At 37.0% G+C, this 23,656-nt stretch overlaps 1 protein-coding gene across 1 annotated transcript in view; it reads right to left on the bottom strand.

Annotated features, from left to right (window-relative positions):
• Positions 1–23,656, bottom strand: part of TNNI3K (TNNI3 interacting kinase) — a 337,135-nt gene that overhangs the window by 231,623 nt on the left and 81,856 nt on the right. The window contains exons 6-7 of the mRNA XM_069594718.1: positions 5,850–5,948; positions 3,271–3,409 (exon numbers count right to left, since the gene is read on the bottom strand). Of these exons, the coding sequence (XP_069450819.1) occupies positions 3,271–3,409; positions 5,850–5,948 (238 nt within the window). The remainder of the gene's footprint in view (positions 1–3,270; positions 3,410–5,849; positions 5,949–23,656) is intronic.

Here is a 23,656-nt window from a genome sequence, read left to right as displayed (position 1 = left end):
GAGGATTCTTGAGGTCCAGAGGGGACATTGTAAAACAGAATAAAGCACAATATTCCATTAATTCATGATTTTCCTTTGGCCATCTCTGGCCCCACCCAACATTGTTCTTCTCTAGTTGAATCAATAAACTTCAAAGCAGATTATTTCCTTGATAAATTATCAGCAGTAGCCTGGACATTATTCCCATCAAAGAAGATATTAATACCAACCAAAGGGACAGGCCAGGAGAAATCTGGATCAGATGCAGAGTTTATATATTATATATAACTCCATTTCTGCTTCAGCCATTCTGCTACCTTAATTTTGTCATAGACCAATTTGCAAAGATAAAAAAAACATATATTATTATTATTATTATCTGAGGAAAACTGAATGTATGAAAGATAGTCTGTTTGTTCTAACTTAGTACATAATTTAGAGGTCTAAGTAAAGGAAAATTTTAAAGAAAGGAATACCTGTAAATCATTATTAGAAAAATATGTAGTCACTAGTCCTCTACCATGAAGAGCATATGTGTTCAATAGTGTATTTTGAAAGGAAGAGTAATGAATATGTAGGTAGATGGATGCTACTTCCTGCTTAATTCTGCTCATTGATCTTAAAGATAGAATAAACGCTTCCATATTAACCCAGCAGTGTTAGCACATCCCAATAACTCAACTTCCAAATGTATCTTATATAAATTTTCAGTAACAAATCTGTGTGATAGCTCTGACAAGATAAATTTTTTTAAATAAGTTACTTCTCTTTACTGACCATGTCCTAGAAACTTTTGTGACTTTTTCTGATATCCATGTCCATGTTAACAAAATTATATCTTTATCAGATAACAGAAATTAATAGTTTCTAAACTGTATCTCTAGTTTTAGAAATACAAAAAGAATTTAACTTTGTACCTATATTTTTACAGATACAAAAGGAACTGTATCTCTATTTTCTTCTTATGGAGTCCAGCAATATTTGACCTTTCCAATCTCAATCAACAAGCATTATGTGTCTCCTTTTTCATTTCCCTACAAGGTATAAAGAAGACTAGGGACTTAAAACACATGTGACTGAATAGGTCAGTCTCCTAAACATGCTGAACATGCTTTTGGAATTACATTTTGGTTAATTTTATAACCTTAATTTATTTTCATTTGTGATGTCCTGTTACTATGGAAACATAATGTAAATACCAGATTTCAAATTGTGCTCCTTTTGGGGTCATTCATTTACTCCTCCCCTTATGTCCATTAACCACAGGCAAGGTTCAGACCTAAAATAAATCATCTGAAGGCTTAGATATCTTTTAGAGTAAGTGAACTAGCTGATAATAAATCTTGTGCAGCATCCACTAGCACTAAAGATTTTCTGGTTTATTCTTTGCAATTGGTTTAAGTGCAAAAGGGACTTAAATATCAATTGTGTATTAGAAGGAAATACAATGCTTAAAAATCTGAATCATGTCTCTTGATTCTTTTAAAAAATGATTGAGTAGGAGGCATTAGAGTGCTTCTGCGAGTCAGAAAGAAAATGCTAAAAATTATATCATATGATGCCGGTATGTACAGGGAATACGGGTGCAGCACACATTTCAATGCCTTTTGTAGAAGAGTCCTTTGATCCTGGAGACATGCTGATCATAAATGACACTCATTTTGACACCACTGAGCTTTGGAGTTGTTCAGAGGAATAAAAGGCTGAGGTTGGCATTGATAATAAAAGGAAGAATGTGAGCAGTTCCTGACCCCTTGGAAAAGTGAGGCAGTTTCAAACACAATTATGTGCTCAGTGATTCACACTAGTGTACTTCTGACTATTCTAAAACAACAGAATCAAAGAGACTGCTTAAATAAGGTCCAAGGAACAGCGCTCCTTGCATCCTGACAACACAGGTTGTTTATGATAATGCTATAGAAAAATTCCTGATTTTCTGTACACTGGCTCAGAAAATGATAGAAACTACATTTCTCAAACATTGCCAAATAAAACGGTCCTGTTTCCAACATGGAAATGAAACTGCCTTAGCCTCTTGCCACAGTTGTCCCTGGGAGCCTTTGTGTTTTCCTTATGAGTAGACGGAAACATCGATTAGTTTTATTAACTGAATATCAATCTCAACCTTGGACCAAGGAAATGGCAGTTCTAGAGCTTTGACAACCTTGTGCTTTTGGAAATGTGCATCATTTCTGCTGCAAAGGCCAGCAGTTCTTACAGCTGGGCTTTTAATTAGGTCTCTTGAGGGTCAGTGGAAGAAGGCTGGATATGCCTGAGAGAATTTAACAACAAGATGTAACTCTGAGTGAATCTGTGTCAAGAAATAAAGTTTGTGAGGAAGATAAAAAAAGGGAAAGAAAGAACTTTTCTTTAAAACTTTCAGTTTTCCAAAACACATTTTGCAATTTAAAAACTAAAAAAGTTGCAGAAAATTTTATTCTATTAAATGCATCTAAAATATTTCTGTGTATTCTAAAGCTTTTTTCCAAAACCGATCACACTCTAACTCTATTTCCATTTAAAATAATAGTAGTCTTAAATACTGAGGTGGATGTGGGGAGTAACATGGAATGCTCATATATAGCTGTGGGAATGAAAAATAGTGTAAATATTTTGGAAAGCTGTCTGAAATTTCTCCCAAAGTTAAACATGTATATGACCTTTGATTCAGCAATTCTCTCTCTCTCTCTCTCTCTCTCTCTCTCTCTATATATATATATATATATATATATATATATATATATATATATCTTCATTTTCTAAAAAATAGGAAAAATTAACCTATGGCAATAATAGAAGCCAGAATATTGATTATCTTTGGTGATGAAAGCTATTTACTAAGAAGTGGGCACAAAGGATCTTTCCAGGTGAAATATTTGCAACCTTCCAGATAAAAATACTATATCTTGATCTTGGAGGCTTTTGTGTATGTCTATTCAAAAGGAAATATTCACTTAATACTCAGTTAAGATTTAAGAATTTTGCTACATGTAAGTTTTACCTCAATTAAAAAAATATTAGTGAGTAATAACAAGTAGGAAAAACTTAGAAAAACCTCTTACTTTTATGGTCATACCTAATATATTAAGTTGAAATAAAATATTCAAAGAAGGATTAACATATAGGTTTAATTAATATATTAAAAATAATAAATTATGACTTGAGGAACAAATTAGGACTTGAAAACTAGAATCAATCAACTTCATGATTATTCTCTAGCAAGTAAGTAAAGTAGAAGAAAAAGCATACATAAAGTAAAAGACTGCAAAATTCTTCTAACCATAATCTTACCATCTGCTTTGCTGCCTTCTTCCACCAAGAGTTTCGCAATATTAAAGAATCCTTTTGCAGATGCTAGGTGGAGGGGCCTATCTCCAACTTCACCACTTACATTTACATCAGCACCAAATTTCAAAAGGAGGCGAGTTACCTAAAGGATCCAAACATTTGTGATTAGTGTCAAATGTCAAATAATAATGCAATGCTTTCAGCAGTATGGAAGGAGACATATCATTAAGATGTTCTTTTGGTTAATTTTTGCCTGAAAAAAAATCCTAACTCAATTGGCCTAAACAATAAGGCATTTATTATTATATCACCTAGCAAGAAATTAAAACCTGGAGCAATTTCAGAGTTCGGTCTTCATTGTACATAACCAGTCTTCTCTAAAGTCACCCATAATCATCTCTGAACAATCCTTTAAAATCTTCTTCTGGCCAGAGTCAGCAGTGTTTATGTGATTCTTCATTTTCATAGCGACTTCATGCATAGGTCACCAATGGTCATCTTGTGATTAGGATTCTAGGTCCTGTTTTGATTTGTGAGTAAGCAGGAGATAGCCATACTAGCCTTTAGCATCTTCCCACACTGGTTGAGATTCACAGCTCAGGAGTCTTCCAGGGATTGTTTCTGGTAATTTACGGGATTTGTTCAAATTATTTACACATCCACTTAGGATTCTTTCAAATACTTTTTCTAAACTTGACATTGTTTCCTCTGGGAATTTCAGAAGTCATCACAGCGATCCCAAGAGATAAGTTAAGTTGTACCAGTGCCATTAAAATAACAGTTACGGGAGGACTCCTCAAAACTCTTGACCATTGAGGGCCTTCCACTGTGGTCCAGGGGTTAAGACTTTGCCTTCCAATGCAGGGGGTGTGGGTATGATCCCTGGTCAGGGAGCTGAGATCCTACATGCCTTGCAGCCAAAAAACCGAAACATAAAACAGAAGCAGTATTGAGACAAATTCAGTAAAGACTTTAAAAATGGTCCATATCAAAAAAATCTCTAAAAACAAGTCTTGACCACTGACGCATCAGCATAAATGTGAATTCAAGCTCTGAAACTATTTTGTGGCAGCAAATAAATATATTTTGGGCAGAAGCCTCTCAAGAATATGGTATACATTTGATAGAAATCTAGGCGGAAAAAACAGCTGGTGGAATGTGGGAGAACTTCTTATTGTGCGCAGTGGGTAAAGAAGAAAGGCTGTGAAATTAGGCTTCTATTTTTTCGTTATGTCACTTTGAGTAAATGAGTTGGCCTTTTCAAAATTCAGTTTCTCCATTGCTAAGATGGGAATACCTCATAGGGTTGTTGTGAGGATTAAATAAATTATCACACATGAAACACTTAGAAAAGTGCCTGGTACTCAATAAATGATATCAGAAGAGGTAGCACCAGTGTGGAATGTGTGTTTTATTCATTTGTTGGCTAATGGGTACACCTATGTTTAATACAGGAGAAAGCTGAACAGTAGTAGACATTTAGTTTCAGGAACCTTGCACTCCTAAGCAGATATTTCCACTTATACAGACTCCACAAATTCTGATTATGTGACTTTATAATGGACAGATTTAAACTACCATTGAAATCGATTGTCTATTAAGCATTGTTATTATATACCTAGGAAATATTGCTCTTGGTACAAAACATCTACTCTTCCACTTAAAAATAAGTAAGTAAACAAAGGCCAAGGAACATGGCATATCAGGCACATTTATAAACCAAATGTGCCATCTCCATGTCAGCATATTTTAGTAAGTGACAATAGCATCCATAAATTACTTATGTGCTGTCTTTGCACATAGAAAGTGAGTCCCTTATCATAAAAGGGCCATCCACATTTTAGCATAATTTTATAATACTGTGACTATATATTCAGGAAAAGTAAACAAATTTAACACTCCACATAACATGCAGAGAAGCTCTTTATGTTTCTGCTGGGTGATGAGGTTAATCGCCAAAGAGGATGACTTAACAAACAACGTGCATTGTGTATATCCTGCCTGTGCCTGAAATCAGAAAAAGTTTGGAGTTTTTCATCACTTGAGCTTTGGACCCTGTACTTTCAGAAGCATTTTCAGTACCCAGCTTTCCAGTGCACTCCAGTGCCCTCTGAGCAGCACATCAATGAAATGAGCCATCTTCCCTAGCTAGAGGTCACGCTTCACAAGCTTGAGAGTGTCCAGGCATATGCCAGCCAGCAAAGAAATAAAGGCACAATGACTGGAACAGCACAGAGACAAAAATAAGTTTGATTTTCAACTTGGGGTCCTCAGGAAGTGCAATAGCATGACCTCTACAAAGGTGTAATTCTGCTGCATAACTGAGTAATACTAGAGATCTAGGGAGATAAAATGAGGAGGAATGAAAATGGTCAGTGAAAATGAATAACTTGGTAGCTGCTATTTTTCTGTGGATCTACAAAAGCTTTTCAAGGGTGGAAGTGATGCGAAGATGGCAAAAATGATTCAAAGGATAACTCAAGTAGCCTTTCTTTGAATATAGTACAGTTTAAGAAAACCCTGGAACACTTAAGCGACGCCCCAGGCTTTGGACTTACCTCGTCACTTACTTACACACTTACCTGTTCACGCCCATAGTGTGCTGCAATGTGCAGTGGAGTGAAAAAAACTGAATCTTGAACATTGACATTAGCTCCATGCTGCAGAAGCACATCGGCAGCCTGGATAAGAAAGAGCTGGCTTAGGAGATTCACTGGGGGCATCTGTCCAACAAATTCATTTTACAATTAAAATGTATTAATATAATTCGTCTTTAGGAGTCACCATTCTAAAACACAATATTTTTCCATCTCCCTTCTTTGAAATCTCCAATGGCTTGCTTCTGCCTAGAAAATAAAAGCCAAGCTCCTTACTATGGTATTCAAGGTCCTCTCAATCTGATGGTATCCTTTAAAATGTACTTTCCATGACTCTCTTTCATAAACCCAACTGTACAATCAAACTGCCTCCATTTCCCACTTCTCTGAGTCTTTGTTCACATTATTTCCTCAGTCAGAAGTTCCCTTCTGCCCAATCTACAGATATTTAAACCCAAGGTAAATGCCATCTCCTCCAATATTTCTTTACTTTCTCTCTATTTGTTGCCAAATTATTTGCTAAAATTGTCTTTCTTCCTTTTACATCTCACTCAACTTTCTTTCATGCTATTTAGAACATTTACAAATTTATATACATGCCTTATCACCCTTATTAAAGACCAAATTCTTTAAGGACAAAATGTATGCCAAATTCATCTATATAATTCTACCCTAGCATGTTGCCATGAAAATAGTAATCATTCAATAAAAATTTGTTGAATGAATGAGTGATTAAAACAAACAAACAAACAAAAACCAGCAGGAGCTATGGACCAACTGCCTTCATGGAAAGGCACAGACTGCCAACAAATCTGCTGACCCTTTAGATTTATTGTACCAAAGACTCATCTCCAAGCCTCTTTTCTCTAGAAAACTGATTGAAGTCATTTCCTCCAGATGTGTTCTTTTTCACTGTAAATTTTTCTAATGTACTCTCTGTTCCTTAGCTGGTAAAATAATATATATTTGGGCAAATTTTCAAAAGTCTGTTAGTCTTAGAAGAGAGAACATGAAGCTGGGATCAAAGAGCTCAAGGAACATCTGTTCCCACACCTCTTCTTTTCTCTTCTATGCCTTCATCCTAAGTCGAGGGCATAAATGGTAACTGGAGTGCCTCTGTCTCACTCCAAAACATAGAAAGATAGGTTCCACTCTCCCATTTTAAAGGTAAAGACACTGAGCCTCAAGAAGGATTTTTAACCTATCTGAGGTCATACAGTTAATAAGAAGCAGAACTGGAATTCAAATTTTGGCTTGTTTGAAGTTTCTTTGCATCAGCTCCTTCCTGTGACCTTGATTGCATTAACACTAACCTTTAAGCAAATGAACTAACTGAATCAACCTCAGGTAAAATGAAGCTTTCTGTCAGTAGAAGCTTGTTAGATTTGGCTTGGAATTGAATTCTGGAACCATTTATATCAAATGTCTGCTATCTTAGACTTCACATGCCTGTGAATTCAATCTTGGGAACGTTTAAAGGATGTCAAATATGATCAAGGTAAATGGAACTTTTTACAAATTCTCTTATTTTAAACATAGCATACAATAAAGTAGACAGCATGAATTTTTATTGTAAAAAGGATTCTCAAACGTTAACATATAGACCCAATTTCTTAGGCATAGTTCCAGAACTTACTTTCATTCTAAAAGATAAGGGCTCTTAGTCCAATGTAATTTTTTCCTACGTTTGCACTTATCCAGTTATTCAGAAGGTCAATCTTTTGGCTCAATATTCATTAATTATGAAGTGTTGGCCTTCTGAGAAACTGTCAAAATGCAAGATTTAATGAAACCACACAGAGTCATTATTGAACTGTACGTTTTAGTTTGTTTTAAAATTCAAGAAAATAGTTAACCATTGAGAGCAATGTACATTGGAATTATCTGAATAATTTCACAGGCTATTTATATACATTTAATGCATCTATTGGTTCTTATGATATTTCAAGTCATGATAGGGAGTATATCTCCTACCAATTTTACAGGGATACAATGTATCATGATATACAAATATGCTTGTCATTGTGGTTAAGATAAATGCACTAATATTAATGCTTAGGCTGGAACATATATCCATTAAAAAATTTTAACCATACTTCCCCTAATCTAGAACCTGAAAGAGTGGGTAGATCAATTTCATCTCCTTTCCACTACATGAAGTCCCACGAAGTCCCATGAAATCCCAGACTGAATCGCTTTTATTCACCACTATGCTAAATATATAATAGGCATCCAGATAATTATTGAAATGGACTGTATTTCTAGTTAAAAAATAGGAATATATATCTATTAGTCATAAAGGAATTTAAACATCAACAATTAGGATCCAAATATATGATAGAAATTTTTAAATAGTTCAACACACACATTTATTGATCCTTTACTCCGAATTAAACTTTAGTAAATCCCAAGTGCTTGCTCCATGCCAGGAACTGTCAGTGGCATTTTTACATACAATGTTGAATTAAGTTTTCTGCTGGCCATAAAATTCTGTTGTACTAAATAATTTTGAGAAAATCCATAGTTTTGATTTTTCTCCCCCAAAATAATAACAAAACTACTACTGAAATTGTATACTAGAAAAAAGTCTTATAACAGAGAGGATGTCTTAATAATCTTTAAACTCCTTAAAATAAAGAACTTTATCATACTTAGATTTGTATAAATGATATACATATACATAGTATGAGTATATATATTATTATTATTAAAGAACCAAGATTCAAACATTCAGTTCAGTTCAGTCGCTCAGTCGTGTTTGACCCTTTGAGACCTCATGAACCGCAGCACACTAGGCCTCCCTTTCCATCATCAACTCCTGGAGTTCACCCAAACTCATGTCCATTGAGTCAGTGATGCCATCCAACCATCTCGTCCTGTCTTCCCCTTCTCCTCCTGACCTCAATCTTTCCCAGCATCAGGGTCTTCTCAAAGGAGTCATCTCTTCGCATCTGGTGGCCAAAGTATTGGAGTTTCAGCTTCAACATCAGTCCTTCCAATGAACACCCAGGACTGATCTCCTTTAGGATGGACTGGTTGGATCTCCTTGCAGTCCAAGGGACTCTCAAGAGTCTTTTCCAACACCACAGTTCAAAAGTATCAATTCCTTGGTGCTCAGCTTTCTTTATAGTCCAACTCTCACATCCATCCACGACTACTGGAAAAACAATAGCCTTGACTAGACGGACCTTTGTTGGCAAAGTAATGTCTCTGCTTTTTAATATGCTGTCTGGGTTGGTCAGAACTTTCCTTCTAAGGAGTAAGTGTCTTTTAATTTCATGGCTGCAATCACCATCTGCAGTGATTTTGGAGCCCCCCAAAAGAATGTCCACCACTGTTTCCACTGTTTCCCCATCTATTTGCCACGAAGTGATAGGATCAGATGCCATGATCTTAGTTCTTTAAATGTTGAGTTTTAAGCCAGCTTTTTCACTCTCTTCTTTTAATTTCATCAAGAAGCTCTTTAGTTCCTCTTCACTTTCTGCCATAAGGGTGGTGTCATCTGCATATCTGAGGTTATTGATATTTCTCCTGGCAATCTCGATTCCAGCTTGTGCTTCTTTCAACCCAGCATTTCTCATGATGTACTCTGCATATAAGTTAAATAAGCAGGGTGACAATATACAGCCTTGATGTTCGGGTATTCTTTATTGATGAAACAAATAAGCATGACAAAGTGTCTGTCACAAAGTCATTGTTTTATGACCACAAAAAATGGGTTGGAGCTCTTTGTTTTGATAGGAAAAGAATTACTATACATTATTCACTAAAAATATTTTCATTTGCTAGTTGACTTCTCAAAATATCCAAGTAGAATCTCTACAATTTCCAGGTTGTAATTTAAATACTTATTCGAACATTCTGCTTTTTCTTCCTAGAAGGTTTCTGTTTTCCAGCTCAGTTCCCAGGTCCTCTGAGAACCTTTCACAAATACTTTACTGTATTAAACATTTCTTTCTTTAAATGCTTATATTATTTATCCTCACAACTTAATCTTTTCATTATCACTGTGTGTAAACCACTATTATACAAAAATTAATTAAACTATCTATTTTTATCATGTTCTGAACTTGTCTCAACGAAGTGTAGGAAGTTTTGATTCCAGATTAAGAAGGATTTTTCACCTGAGACGTGAACGTGAAGTTGCTCAGTCGTGTCCGACTCTTTGCGACTCCATGGACTGTAGCCTACCAGGCTCCTCTGTTCATGGGATTTTCCAGGCAATAGTACTGGAGTGGATTGCCATTTCCTTCTCCAAGGAATCTTCCCGACCCAGGAATCGAACCTGAGTCTCCCACATCATAGACAGACGCTTTACCGTCTGCGATCCCAGGCAAAAGGCCGAGACCTGAGACCTGAGACACTGGGATTTAATCCTTCTAACTAGAAGAGTTATACCTTATCATTTTAAATTCCAGAGATTTAAAAAGTAATGCCTACAAGAGAAAGGTCCTCATTGTTCTTATTTGCTGAATGTTTCTGCTACAGCATGGCTTTAACTTATTGACTTACACCCAACTGGCTTCTGACTATGAACTTCATCTTCTGAAAATCAGTGACAATGATGAAGAAGAAAAAAATGACTACATCAATAGGAGCTAAATGTCTCATGGAAGAGAAAGTAAAGTAAGGTAAATTCTACATGGGATAAAATGGCAATCAATCAGAGCTGAAATTCCCAAAATTAAATATAAGTGTTTTATACCTAGTAGACTTTCCATAGATATCTACACTTTGAAATTAAGTTTTTCTTTGCTTTATTTAAAGTGATATCTCATTTCTTGTGACTTCTTTGGAATCTCCCTCAAATTCATACTTACATTGATGTTCTCCTTAGGATTTATAGTTTGTTTAGAGCCACAGTTTTCTCTTCTCTATATCTTTATCTAACCTTTACTATTGAGACTTATAGAGAACAGAATCATGAATCTCTTTTGGGATAATACCCACTTCCATTTAGTAGAAAATCTATATTAACAAAGTTTTAGAAGAAATGTTTTTGAAAGTTTATGCCTCAGGAAATCAAAATGATCCCAAAGATTTTAATATGCAAGTTGATTTAGATTTGAAATTTTTCAATGCTCCCAGTTCTAACTTAAGTGACTGTGTGCTCAGTCACTCAATCGTGTCCAGTTCTTTGCCATACCATGGGCTATAGCCTACAAGGATCTTCTGTCCATGGAATTTTCCAGACAAGAATACTGATCGAGTTGTCATTTCCTCCTCCAGGGATCTTCCTGACCTGGGGACAGAACCCACATCTCTTGTGTTTAACTTTCAATAACCCATTCCAATTGTGTCCCATTGAACAATTACCCTCTCTTCTAAACTTTTCATTTTTTTTTCAAGAGTAGTCTGCATCTTTTATTCACATATTCTCATCTCTTAATCACTCCTCAGCCCACCTATAGTCTGGCTTCAGACCAGAATTTCCAAACTTCAGGGAAATTTCTTTGGAAAATGACATCAAAGATCGCCCAACTGTCAATTCCAATGTATATCCTTGGGTCTTTCCCTTATTTTAACATTTCTCCAGCATTTCTTATGATTTGTCTTCTCCTTAAGATCCTATCCTTCCTTAGACTGACTGACATAACGATCTTTGAGTTTAATCCCTATGTCTCTGCCAGCATTTTATTGTTCTCTAGAGGCAACTCTCTGTTTATCTCTGTCTTTTTTTTGGAATGTATTGTTACATTTATTTAGATTTTTTTTGTATATGTAATTTTATTTTATTTTATTAAAAAAAATTTTTTTTAACTTTACAATACTGAGTATTTCTCCAGTGTTGCTTTTTTATCACTAACATTGGATTGCCTCCTGATTTCCTTTGTCTGCTTTAATTGCCTTGAATTAATTAAGATAATACATGGAAATCATTTAGGACAAAACTTGGTAAGCTAAGAGGAAGTGTTCAGTGGTAGTTATTAACTATCTTGCCTTAAACATTCTCTAGTTGATTCTGTCTATCACTATTGCTACCACTGCTGCTACTAATACTGGTACTATTTCTACAACACACATACACAAACAAACACACACACAATTCTCTCTCCAGATGCATGTATTTTACCCAGATTCCTCCAATATGGGGTCTACCTTACTTAGCAGCTCAGAATTTGATTAGATGGGGGCTTCTCAGGTGGCTCAGTGGTAAAGAATCTGCCTGCCACTGCAGGAGATGCAGGTTTGATCCCTGGGTCAGGAAAATACCCTGGAGTAAGAAATGGCATTCCAGTATTCTTGCCTGGAAAATTTCACGGAGAGAGGAGCCTGTTGGGCTACAGTCCATGGGGTTGCAAAGAGTTGGACACAACTGAGCTACCGAGCAGCAGCAGCAGACTGTTTATATATTTCCCCTGTTTCCCAATTACTTACTCTGGGTTTATTTCAATGATCTCATCTTTATCACTTGCCCTTTGACTTTTGGTAATGTGAATGAAGCATTAGAATGTGTGCTTTGAGAATGTTGTCATTTAGTTGCTCAGTTCTTTTTTTTTTTTTTTTTTTTGCAATGCCATGGACTGTAGCCCAGCAGGCTCTTCTGTCCATGGGCTTTCCCAGGCAAGAATACTAGGATGGGTTGCCATTTCCTTTTCCAGAGGTTCTTCACAACCCAGGAAGTGAACCTGCGCCTCCTGTACTGCAGGCAGATCCTTTATGACTGAGTCACTATGGAAGGCCACCTATGAGCTCATATTTAGCTAAATAAGGATATCTCACAACAATCTCATGGCTGCTGCTGCTGCTGCTGCTAAGTTGCTTCAGTCGTGTCTGACTCTGTGAGACCCCATAGACGGTAGCCCACCGGGCTCCCCCATCCCTGGGAGTCTCCAGGCAAGAATACTGGAGTGGGTTGCCACTGTTACTAATAATCCCATTTTAAAAATAGGAAAAATAAGGTTAAGAATTACGCAGTTTTAAGGAAAAGCACCAAAATTTAAACTCGAATCTATAGATGTCCAAAGAATCATACTACTCCACGGTGTTTTTCTTCTTACGTGTGCTATTGTTTGGGGGCAGCCTATAATTGCTTGCCACCTCAGACAGTTCTATACAGGATATAGCCTTGGTTGATGTTCTTCAAGGATTTTCAAGGACATCTGTGTAGCCAGTATATCAATAAGTATGATTCTGACTTTGTAATGCTTGCAGATAACTGAAAAAAATAAAGTTAAAAGTTATTCTAAGTAGACATTATATGTTGGGGAACTTGAAGAGTCATATATACTATGACAAGAATTTTAGAATTTTTCCTGAATTTTTTCCATGAAGGGTTTGACCAACAGATTTCCAGCAAGAGCAAAGTATATTCTGATTTGCACCTTAAAAAGATCCTTCTGGTAATAGTATAGCAAACAGACTGAAGAGACAGCAAACTAGAAGCAGAGTGACCAGCTAGCAGGGTTCAGCAGCCAGCTAAAAAGAAAAAGATAAGGATAAAAATGGTCTAGCAGATAAAATGAGGTAGTAGTAGTATCCAAGAGATGGAGAATGGACTTTAGCGATATTAAGACGATACAATTGCATGACTCAGCATATTGGGGGTGGGGGGAGATGATGGAAGTTATTACCAGATGATGACTATAAAAGAGGAAGACTATAAGGAGAAATAAGCATGAGGGTAAAACTGTGTCTAATTTGCGAATTTAAGAAGTAGGAACATCACCTATAGTTTCTCTCAGGTTAATCACTTAACATATTTAGTTTATTCTAGTTCCCTTTAGCAATTCATTGTGAGCTTATCCAACACCACAGCTGTTTCAGCTGGGGTTGATCCCTCAATCAAAATGCAAACATAATTCCTGAGTTTTTAAACAACTACCAAAAGCTATGCCAATTAAAAAAACCAATAATTCGCTTATCCATTTGTTTTTAAGGCTTCATTACCTAGCATTTTAGATCATAACATTGCCTTAGATTTATCATAAGCACTTCTTTTGATTTATGCTCTATTTTCTGTAAAAAATTTTAACTGTATATATACTGACTTCTCTACACCCATTACAACTGTTAAGTGAGAACTCCCTATCATATAGTTCCAGAGGTTTTTCATTTATTTTTGTAAACTAAATGAATATTGAATATTTTTGTAAAGACTTTTTATTTTACCTGACATAGCTCTAATTAAATATTTGAGTACAAAAACGTACTGGAAAATAGTTTCTTCAGGCTGTCACAGAAATGAGGTTCTCTTATGTGATCTTTCTCTTATTATCTCAGGTTAAAATTAAATCTGGTCTGAAAATTACTCAGAAAATTATTCCACAAGATAACATTATCAAAGAAATTAAAGGGACACTTCATATTGTTATGTTGTAGAAATAGAGCTTAAAGGTATATCAACTTATATACATAAAGTAAAAGAATTCCATTGATTATACAAACCTATAGTTTCTCAGGAAATTGTAATAATGTAAGTAGAAAAGCTGGTGGATGAAGAGTGATGAGAAGCTGTGAGGTCAAGGCTGGAGCTACAAGTGGGATCATTTTAGAGAAGTAATAATTGAAGTTAAGCGATAACACCAGTTCCATAGGTAAAAGGAGATACTTGAGGGATATTTATGGCTAAAAAGTGGGAAAGAATGGAGCCAGCAAAGGAAAGAGAAGAGTCATCCATGAAAGAAAAGGAGAACAAAGGAATGCTTGTTAAGGAAGCCCATGGAAGAGAAATTTTAAAGAAAAGACAGGCTAAATTTTCTGAGCCTTCCAGCTAATCGTCGTCTTGCTGTGCTATTTTCTTTCTTATATATATTCTTTTTTGCAGCATTTCCTTATGTGAGGGTCTTATTTTAAAATCCCTGGCTGAGAAAACAGGCTTTCTATGTTTACTGTGTTATGAATACATCATGTTCTATGCATTTCGAAAGCCACAATTTTTTCTTCCTTATGAGATTTATTTTTATAGCTTGCCAAAGGTCCAGCATTTTTCGGCTATACTGCAATTGTAGAGACTTGAAAATTGTAGTACAAGTTAGTCTCCCTCTCATGGATGATCTTCCTTACACTGCCTATACCCTAGACATTGTAACCTGACAAAGAATTTTCTCATGACCTGTCCTCCAGCCCAAGACACCTACTGAAATCATGTAATTTGCCTCTACTTGAAAAATAAACTTCAAAATTACAGTTTGAAGGTGAGTTGCAGTCAACTAATAGAACATAGTTCAGTTCAGTTCAGTACAGTTCAGTCGCTCAGTCGTGTCTGACTCTTTGCGAACCCATGGATCGCAGCACGCCATGCCTCCCTGTCCATCACCAATTCCTGGAGTTTACCCAAACTCATATCCATCGAGTCGGAGATGTCATCCAGCCATCTCATCCTCTGTCATCCCCTTTTCCTCCTGCCTCCAATCCCTCCCAGCATCAGGATCTTTTCCAATGAGTCAACTGTTCGCATGAGGTAGCCAAAGTATTGGAGTTTCACCTTCAGCATCAGTCCTTCCAATGAACACCCAGGACTGATCTCCTTTAGGATGGACTAGTTGGATCTCCTTGCAGTCCAAGGGACTCTCAAGAGTTTTCTCCAACACCACAGTTCAAAAGGACCACATAAAGATTTTGGCTCTTAGATAAAAATGATTAATAAAAATCTTCCTAAAAAATATTCCAAAGATCAATTTATTTCCACCAGCAGGGATTTAAAAATCAAAAAAGACAACAGTTAAGTCTCAGGTTCAGGGGTTAGTCCTGTTTCAAGCACACTATACAGAATGTTTAGGGCTTTTCTTTTTGAGCTTCCTCATTAAATAAGGCAGAACACATTATTTGATAAACTGCAAGATATTAACTTAAGTAATCAGTTATATCCTATAGGCTCTTTATTTAACAACATAATTAAAAATGTTGGTCTGCAATAACTTAGAATAAGTGACTCAATAATATTGGTAAATACAGTCATAACCGATTATGAAACAGTATGTATTGACTGGTATACAGATCAATTATAGATAATTTTCTTTCTCGATAAATTTATTAAAAGAATATACATCATTCAGTCAGAGACTTATTATCAGGACAGAAAGCAGAAGGAATAATGTTGGTAACTATTAAAGTAAGTTAAACTAAGATAAACACAAGAAGACTAATAATTGAAGCCTACAATGAAAATGAAAAAAGTGCAATACCAAGTATGCCTGTCAGCTTTAGACATAGAAAGGGCTAAGAAATAACTGTGGGTGAGACTCGAGCCCAGACTTCTAACTGTTTCACATGGGTAGTAAATGGCAGAACCTGGATACAAAGAAACCTAGGCAGGTTTGTGCCAGAGACCACATACCTAATGACTAGTCTATATATTATATATTGATTTTCCTCGAAGCTCAGTTGGTAAAGAATCCACTTGCAGTGCAGGAGTCCTCCTGCAGTGCAGGAGTCCTCCTGCAGTGCAGGAGACTCAGGTTTGATTACTAGTTTGGGAAAATCCCCTGGAGAAGGAAACGGCAAACCCATCCCAGCATTCTTGCCTGGAGAATCCAATGGACAGAGGAGGAGCCTGGAGGGCTACAGTCCATGGGGTTGCAAAAGTTGGACATGACTTAGAAACTACACCACCACCACATATATTATACTGCTGTAGCCAAAAAACATTACTTTAGAATCCCAGTTTCTTTAACCTTTCAAACATTTTTCAAACTTTTACTTAATGAACTCAGCATAAATACTCAGCAGGGGTACTCTGATAGACTTGGCTTGGGTGGCTCCTGGATGTAGGAGGCATGAGCTTATAACTCCCTCCTTTCTCCTTAAATAAGCTCCAAGGTACCTCTGGAATGCTAGACATCCAGAAAGCATGTACTGGAAATTAATGTTCAACAAAAGAATTGCTAGTTTGGGGAAAACAGAATTGTCACCACATTTACCTGCTAGTCATCTTTGATTCTAAGAAAAAGACAGGGTCAAATAATATAAGTATAGAATCATGCCAAGTTTCCTGGGTTAATAGAGCTCTTCTCTTCTAGACATAATTTATAATCCCACTATAAATCTATCTACGTATACATTTGTTATCATCTTTGAGAAAATGTAAGTGGTATTGCTATCTATGAGGCTAAGTAGTTCCCTTGAATGTCGGAATGACATTTCTCATGAATATTAACAGAAAATGACAAAAGTTATGAAATATCACTTCCAAGATTAGGTTACAAAAAGACCGACTTCATCTCACTCCATCACTCTTGGACTTGATCGCTCCATCACTCTCTCTGATGGAAACCAGATGTCTCATTATGAACTTTCCTAAGAATAGCAGCACATGGTGAGGCCCTGGTGTCTTTAGATAATAGACAGAGAGGACAAAAACCTGCCAAGAGCTACAAGAGTACAAACGAGGACTCTCTTCCTTCAGTCCTTAAGAAGACTGCAGCCTCATTAGAAACCTTGTGAGAGATACTAAGCCAGGGGACTCAGCTAAGGTATCCTAAGATACCTTAGCTGAGATACCTTTTGTTGGACTACAAAAATGGCAAGATTAAAAAATGTTTATTGTTTTTAAGCCATAAAGTTTTGATAGAAATTTTTTATGCAGCAAAAGTTAGCTCGTATATGGTTGTGACTCTCAATTTATTACTAAAAAATCCAGGTCACAACTGACATCTAATATTAAATAGTTAAATAGGCCACTTCTGAATATCAAGAGGAACAACAGTTCAAATCAGCAAATATTTATGAGTGCCTAAGTTTTCTAAGCACTGTGCTAGTTTCTGGGGATCAAAGATAAATTAATTTTTCAAAAGTATTACATAGGTCAGTGGAAGAAACAAAACAAAATGATTATGATATAAAGATAGAGTAAAAATAGATTTTATATGTGATAATACATGGACTAATATAACAAAAGAAAGGCTATCAAAATAAAAGAAGTTATAAATTAGTTCTGTAAAGACAGTGAAACCTATAGCCGGGAAGGTACATGGAAACTGAAATAGAAGTTTGCTAAGTGGAAAAGGGAAGATCATTCATTCATCCCTTAAACTTATTTGATCATCCAATAGTAACTGGCACAGAACATACGTTTGCCAAATTCTACTATTTCTTAAAATCTAGTTCAAATTCTATGCACCTCTTGAAATATTTTTAGACTTCCAGGTTCATTGAATTCATCACTGAGACAAACGATAACGTATCCCAGTATCTTTAGAATTACCTTGAGGCTTTATAAGAATGTATTACAGACACCCTCTTTCAAATTACTGAATCAGAATTCCTAGATACTAAAAATGTGCATTTAAAAAAAAGCTTCTTAGAAACTTTCTCTTGCATCCAATATGGAGTAACAAGGAGTAGTCTGGAGAAGCTAAGGTAGCTAGAGGTCATAAGAGAGAGTACCAGAAACAAGAGAATTGAATAAAGAGAGAAATATAAAGACCTGGAGAAGGTTCCCTTAGAGGATAAAGCTGAGCACTGAGTAGTGTGTGCTTGTGAGGCAACTACCGCTGAATGGGAAAAGAACCAATGAAGATTAGTGATAATTGTGCCCAGTGCTCACACAAGTCCAGGGTTAATGCCTAGGCTCATTACCCAGACTGGAAATGCTCCTGATTCATGGGGCATTGAGCAAAATACTCACAAGAGACTTCTCTCAGTAGCTGGTCATTAGCCTTACATGGATTATCTGGGTCGTGAAGATCTTTTTCACATAGTTCTTCTGTGTATTCTTGCCACTTCTTAATATCTTCTGCTTCTGTTAGGTCCATATCATTTCTGTCCTTTACTGAGCCCATCTTTGCATGAAATATTGCCTTGGTGTCTCTAATTTTCTTGAAGCAATCTCTAGTCTTTCCCATTCTATTTCCTCTATTTCTTTGCACTGATTACTGAGGAAGGCTTTCTTTTCTCTCCTTGCTATTCTTTGGAACTCTGCATTCAAATGGGTATACCTTTCCTTTCTCCTTTGTCTTTTGATTCTCTTCTTTTCACAGCTATTTGTAAGGCCGCCTAGAGAGCCAGTTTGCTTTTTTTTGCATTTCTTTTTCTTGGGGATGGTCTTGATCCTTCTCCTGTACAATGTCACGAACCTGCTTCCATAGTTCATCAGGCACTCTGTCTATCAGATCTAATCCCGTGAATCTATTTCTCACTTCCTCTGTATAACTGTTAAGGATTTGATTTAGGTCATGCCTGAATGATCTTGTGGGTTTCCCTATTTTATTCAATTTAAGTCTGAATTTGGCAAGAAGGAAACAGTTCTACTTCATGGCAAGTAGATGGGGAAACAGTGGAAACAGTGGCTGACTTTATTTTTCTGGGCTCCAAAATCACTGCAGATGGTGATTGTAGCCATGAAATTAAAAGATGCTTACTCCTTAGAAGGAAAGTTCTGACCAATCTAGACAGCATATTAAAAAACAGAGACATTACTTTGCCAACAAAGGTCTGTCTAATCAAGGCTATTTTTTTTCCAGTGGTCATGTATGGATGTGAGAGTTGGACTATAAAGAAAGCTGAGCAGAGAAGAATTGATGCTTTTGAACTGTGGTGTTGGAAAAGGCTCTTGAGAGTCCCTTGGACTATAAGGAGATCCAATCAGTCCATCCTAAAGGAGATCAGTCCTGGGTATTCATTGGAAGGACTGATGTTGAAGCTGAAACTCCGATACTTTGGCCACCTGATGCGAAAAGCTGATTCATCTGAAAAGACCCTGATGCTGGGAAAGATTGAGGACAGGAGGACAGAAGATGAGATGGTTGGATGGCATCACCGACTTGATGGACATGGGTTTGGGTAGACTCTGGGAGTTGGTGATGGAAACGGAGGCCTGGTGTGCTGCAGTTCATGGGGTTGCAAAGAGTCAGACACAACTGAGCGACTGAACTGAGCTGAACTGAACTGAAACAGTTTGTTAGCTTCTTAAAAAATTGTACATAAATCTACCAAATGATCCAGCTTTTCTACTCTTAAGATTTGTTCAAAGTAAAGAAAAGCACATGTCCATATGAAGACATTATACAGTAATCTTCATGTAGCTTTATTTGAAATTCCTAAAAACTGGAAACAACTCAGATGTCCGTCAATAGGTAGATAAACACTGTGGCATATCCAAACAAAGAAAAACCACCTACTGACTAGACATCTTATTTGATCATTTATCATAAAATTGACATTTAAATTTTTCACATTTATGGATCTTTTACCCTCTACTTCCAATTCTATACACACACATAATATTCCCCCATTGTTCCTCATCACAATGAACTGGAAATCCTTTATCCAGTTGCTGACACCAGAAACTTGTGAGTTTTTGTGGACATCATTGTCTCCTGTACCCCCTCATATATAATTCATCAGCACATTAATTTAATTTTACCCTCTAAATATTTTGCAAATCTGCTCTTATCTCTGCATGTCTACTAATACTACCCATACTCAAGCAATCATTATAGATTATTGACTCCAAATATATTTGCTTGCATAAATTCTTCAAATTCAGTTGATTTTAAACATTGTACCTATAATTATTCTATCATAATGCAAGTCTCATCGTGTTGTTGCTGCTGCTGCTGCTAAGTCACTTCAGTTGTGTCTGACTCTGTGTGACCCCATAGACGGCAGCCCACCAGGATCCCCGACCCTGGGATTTTCCAGGCAAGAACACTGGAGTGGGTTGCCATTTCCTTCTCCAATGCAGGAAAGTTAAAAGTTAAAGTGAAGTCGCTCAATCATGTCAAACTCCTAGTGACCCCATGGACTGCAGCCTACCAGGCCCCTCTGTCCATGGGATTTTTCAGGCAAGAGTACCGGAGTGGGTTGCCATTGCCTTCTCTGCTGATCATATTATCACTTCTCAAAGGCTTTTCATTGTTTTTAGGAGAGGAGAGAGAAAACTCCTTAACACAGTTTATCATCCAACCCAGGGAGATTTTGAGAGTAAAAGAGGTATTCGCTTAAAGAATAAAGGGAGCTTAGGTCAAAAATATGATCAGGGATTTTCCTGAAGAACCAGGAATATAATATCACTCTACAAATAAGTCTAGTGGGCACTGGACCCCTAACCTTTAACTCTTTGTTTTTCATTTTCTACCCATCTCCTAGGTCCCTTATCTCCATCCACACACATTATGGTCTTGTTGCTGTACTTCCTATAGTCAGACAGTTTTAATATATACGATTTCCTCTTCCTGGAAAGATCTCTCTGTTTCTCAACTTCTCATCTGTAAAGTAGAAATGAGTTTGCCTATTTTGAAGGGCTTTTTAAAGGATTAAGAGTTAATATATGTAACATTGAAAGTAGGAAGTAAATACCTGGCGTAATGGGCAAATGTACCTTGGAGTACAGAATGAAGCAGGGTAAAGGCTAACAGAGTTTTGCCAAGAGAACGCACTGGTCATAGAAAACACCCTCTTCCAACAACACAAGAGGAGACTCTACACATGGACATCACCAGGTGGTCCATACCAAAATCAGATTGATAATATTGTTTGCAGCCAAAGATGGAGAAGCTCTAAACAGTCAGCAAAAACAAGACCAGGAGCTGACTGTGGCTCAAATCAAGAAATCAGATCAAGAATTATTGCCAAATTCAGAGTTAAATTGAAGAAAATAGGGAAAACCACTGGACTATTCAGGTATGACCTAAATCAAATCCTTTAGGACTATACAGTAGAAGTAACAAATAGATTCAAGGGATTAGATCTGATAGACAGAGTGCCTGAAGAACTATAGACAGAGGTTCCTGACACAGTACAGGAGGCAGTGATCAAGACCATCTCCAAGAAAAAGAAATGGAAAAAGGCAAAATGGTTGTCTGAGGCGGCCTTACAAAGAGCTGAGAAAAGAAAAAAGTGAAAGGCAAAGGAGAAAATGAAAGATATATGCATTTGAATGCAGAGTTCCAAAGAATAGCAAGCAGAGATAAGAAAGCCTTCCTCACTGATCAATGCAAAGAAATAGAGGAAAACAATAGAATGGGAAAGACTAGAGATCTCTTCAAGAAAATTAGAGATACCAAGGGAACTTTTCATGCAAAGATGGGCACAAAGAAGGACAGAAATAGCATGAACCTAAAAGAAGCGGAGGATATTAAGAGGTGGCAAAAATACACAGAAGAACTATACAAAAAAGATTTCCTGACCTAGATAATCACAATGGTGTGATCACTCACCTAGAGCCAGACATCCTGGAATGCAAAGTTCAGTGGGCCTTAAGAAGCATCACTACAAGCAAAGCTAGTTGAGGGGATGGAATTCCATCTATTTCAAATCCTAAAAGATGATGCTATGCAAGTGCTGCACTCATTATGTCAGCAAATTTGGAAAACTCAGTAGTGGCCACAGGACTGGAAAAGGTCAGTTTTCATCTATTCCCAGAGAAAGGCAATGACAAAGAATGCTCAAACTTCCACAGAATTTCACTCATCTCATACGTTAGTGAAGTAATGCTCAAAATTATCCAAGTCAGGCTTCAATAGTATGTGAACTGTGAACTGTGAACTTCCAGATGTTCAAGCTGGTTTTAGAAAAGGCAGAGGAACCAGAGATCAAATTGCCAACATTCATTGGTTCATCAAAAAATCAAGAGCGTTCCAGAAAAAAACATCTATTTCTACTTTATTGACTATGCCAAAACCTTTGCTGGTGTGGATTACAACAACCTGCAGGAAATTCTTCAAGAGATGGGAATACCAGACCACCTGACCTGCCTCCTGAAAAATATGTATGCAGGTCAAGAAGCAACAGTTGGAACTGGACATGGAAAAACAGACTGGTTCCCAAGTGGGAAAGGAGTATGTCAAGGCCGTATATTGTCACCCTACTTGTTTAACTTATATGGAGATTAAGTACATCATGAGAATTGCTGGACTGGCTGGAATCAAGATTGCTGGGAGAAATATCAATAACCTCAGAAATGCAGATGACACTACCCTTATGGCAGAAAGCGAAGAAGAACTAAAGAGCCTCTTGATGAAAGTGAAAGAAGAGAGTGAAAAAGTTGGTTTAAAGCTCAACATTAGAAAACTAAGATCATGGCATCTGGTCCCATCACTTCATGGCAAATAGATGGGGAAACAGTGGCAGACGTTCTCTTTTGGGGCTCCAAAATCACTGCAGATGGTGATTCCAGCCATGAAATTAAAAGATGCCTGGTCTTTGGAAGAAAAGTTATGACCCACCTAGACAGCATATTAAAAAGCAGAAACATTACTTTGCCAACAAAGGTCCGCCTAGTGAAAGCTATGGTTTTTCCAGTAGTCATGTATGGATGTGAGAGTTGAACTATAAAGAAAGCTGAGCTCAGAAGAATTGATGGTTTTGAACTGTGGTGTTGGAGAAGACTCTTGAGAGTCCCTTGGACAGCAAGGAGATTCAACCAGTCCATCCTAAAGGAAATCAGTCCAGAATATTCATTAAAAGGACTGATGCTGAAGCTGAAACTCCAATACTTTGGCCACCTGATGTGAAGAACTGATTGCTTTGAAAAGACCCTGAGGCTGGGAAAAATTGAAGGCGGAAGAAGGGGATGACAGAAGATGATATGGTTGGGTGGCATCACCAACTCAATCTCAGTGATTTGAGTAAACTCCGGGAGTTGGTGGTGAACAGGGAGTTCTGGCATCCTGCAGTCCATGGGGTTGCAAAGAGTCAGACATGACTGAGCGACTGAACTGAACACTTGAAGTAGCCATTATTGCTACTACTGCTACTGTCAGGTTTGTTTCTTCTCTTTACTTGCTAAGGAGACTCAATGGAAAAGACCCTGATTCTGGGAAAGATTGAGAGCATAAGTGGATGACAGAGGATGAAACAGTTGGATGGCATCGTCGACTCAATGGACATGAGTTTGAGCAAACTCTGGG

Source organism: Ovis canadensis, chromosome 1 (genome assembly GCF_042477335.2).
Source record: "Ovis canadensis isolate MfBH-ARS-UI-01 breed Bighorn chromosome 1, ARS-UI_OviCan_v2, whole genome shotgun sequence".
Classification (NCBI taxonomy): domain Eukaryota; kingdom Metazoa; phylum Chordata; class Mammalia; order Artiodactyla; family Bovidae; genus Ovis; species Ovis canadensis.
The sequence above is the reverse complement of the archived record's forward strand: the minus strand, read 5'-3'. Positions and strand labels throughout refer to the sequence as shown.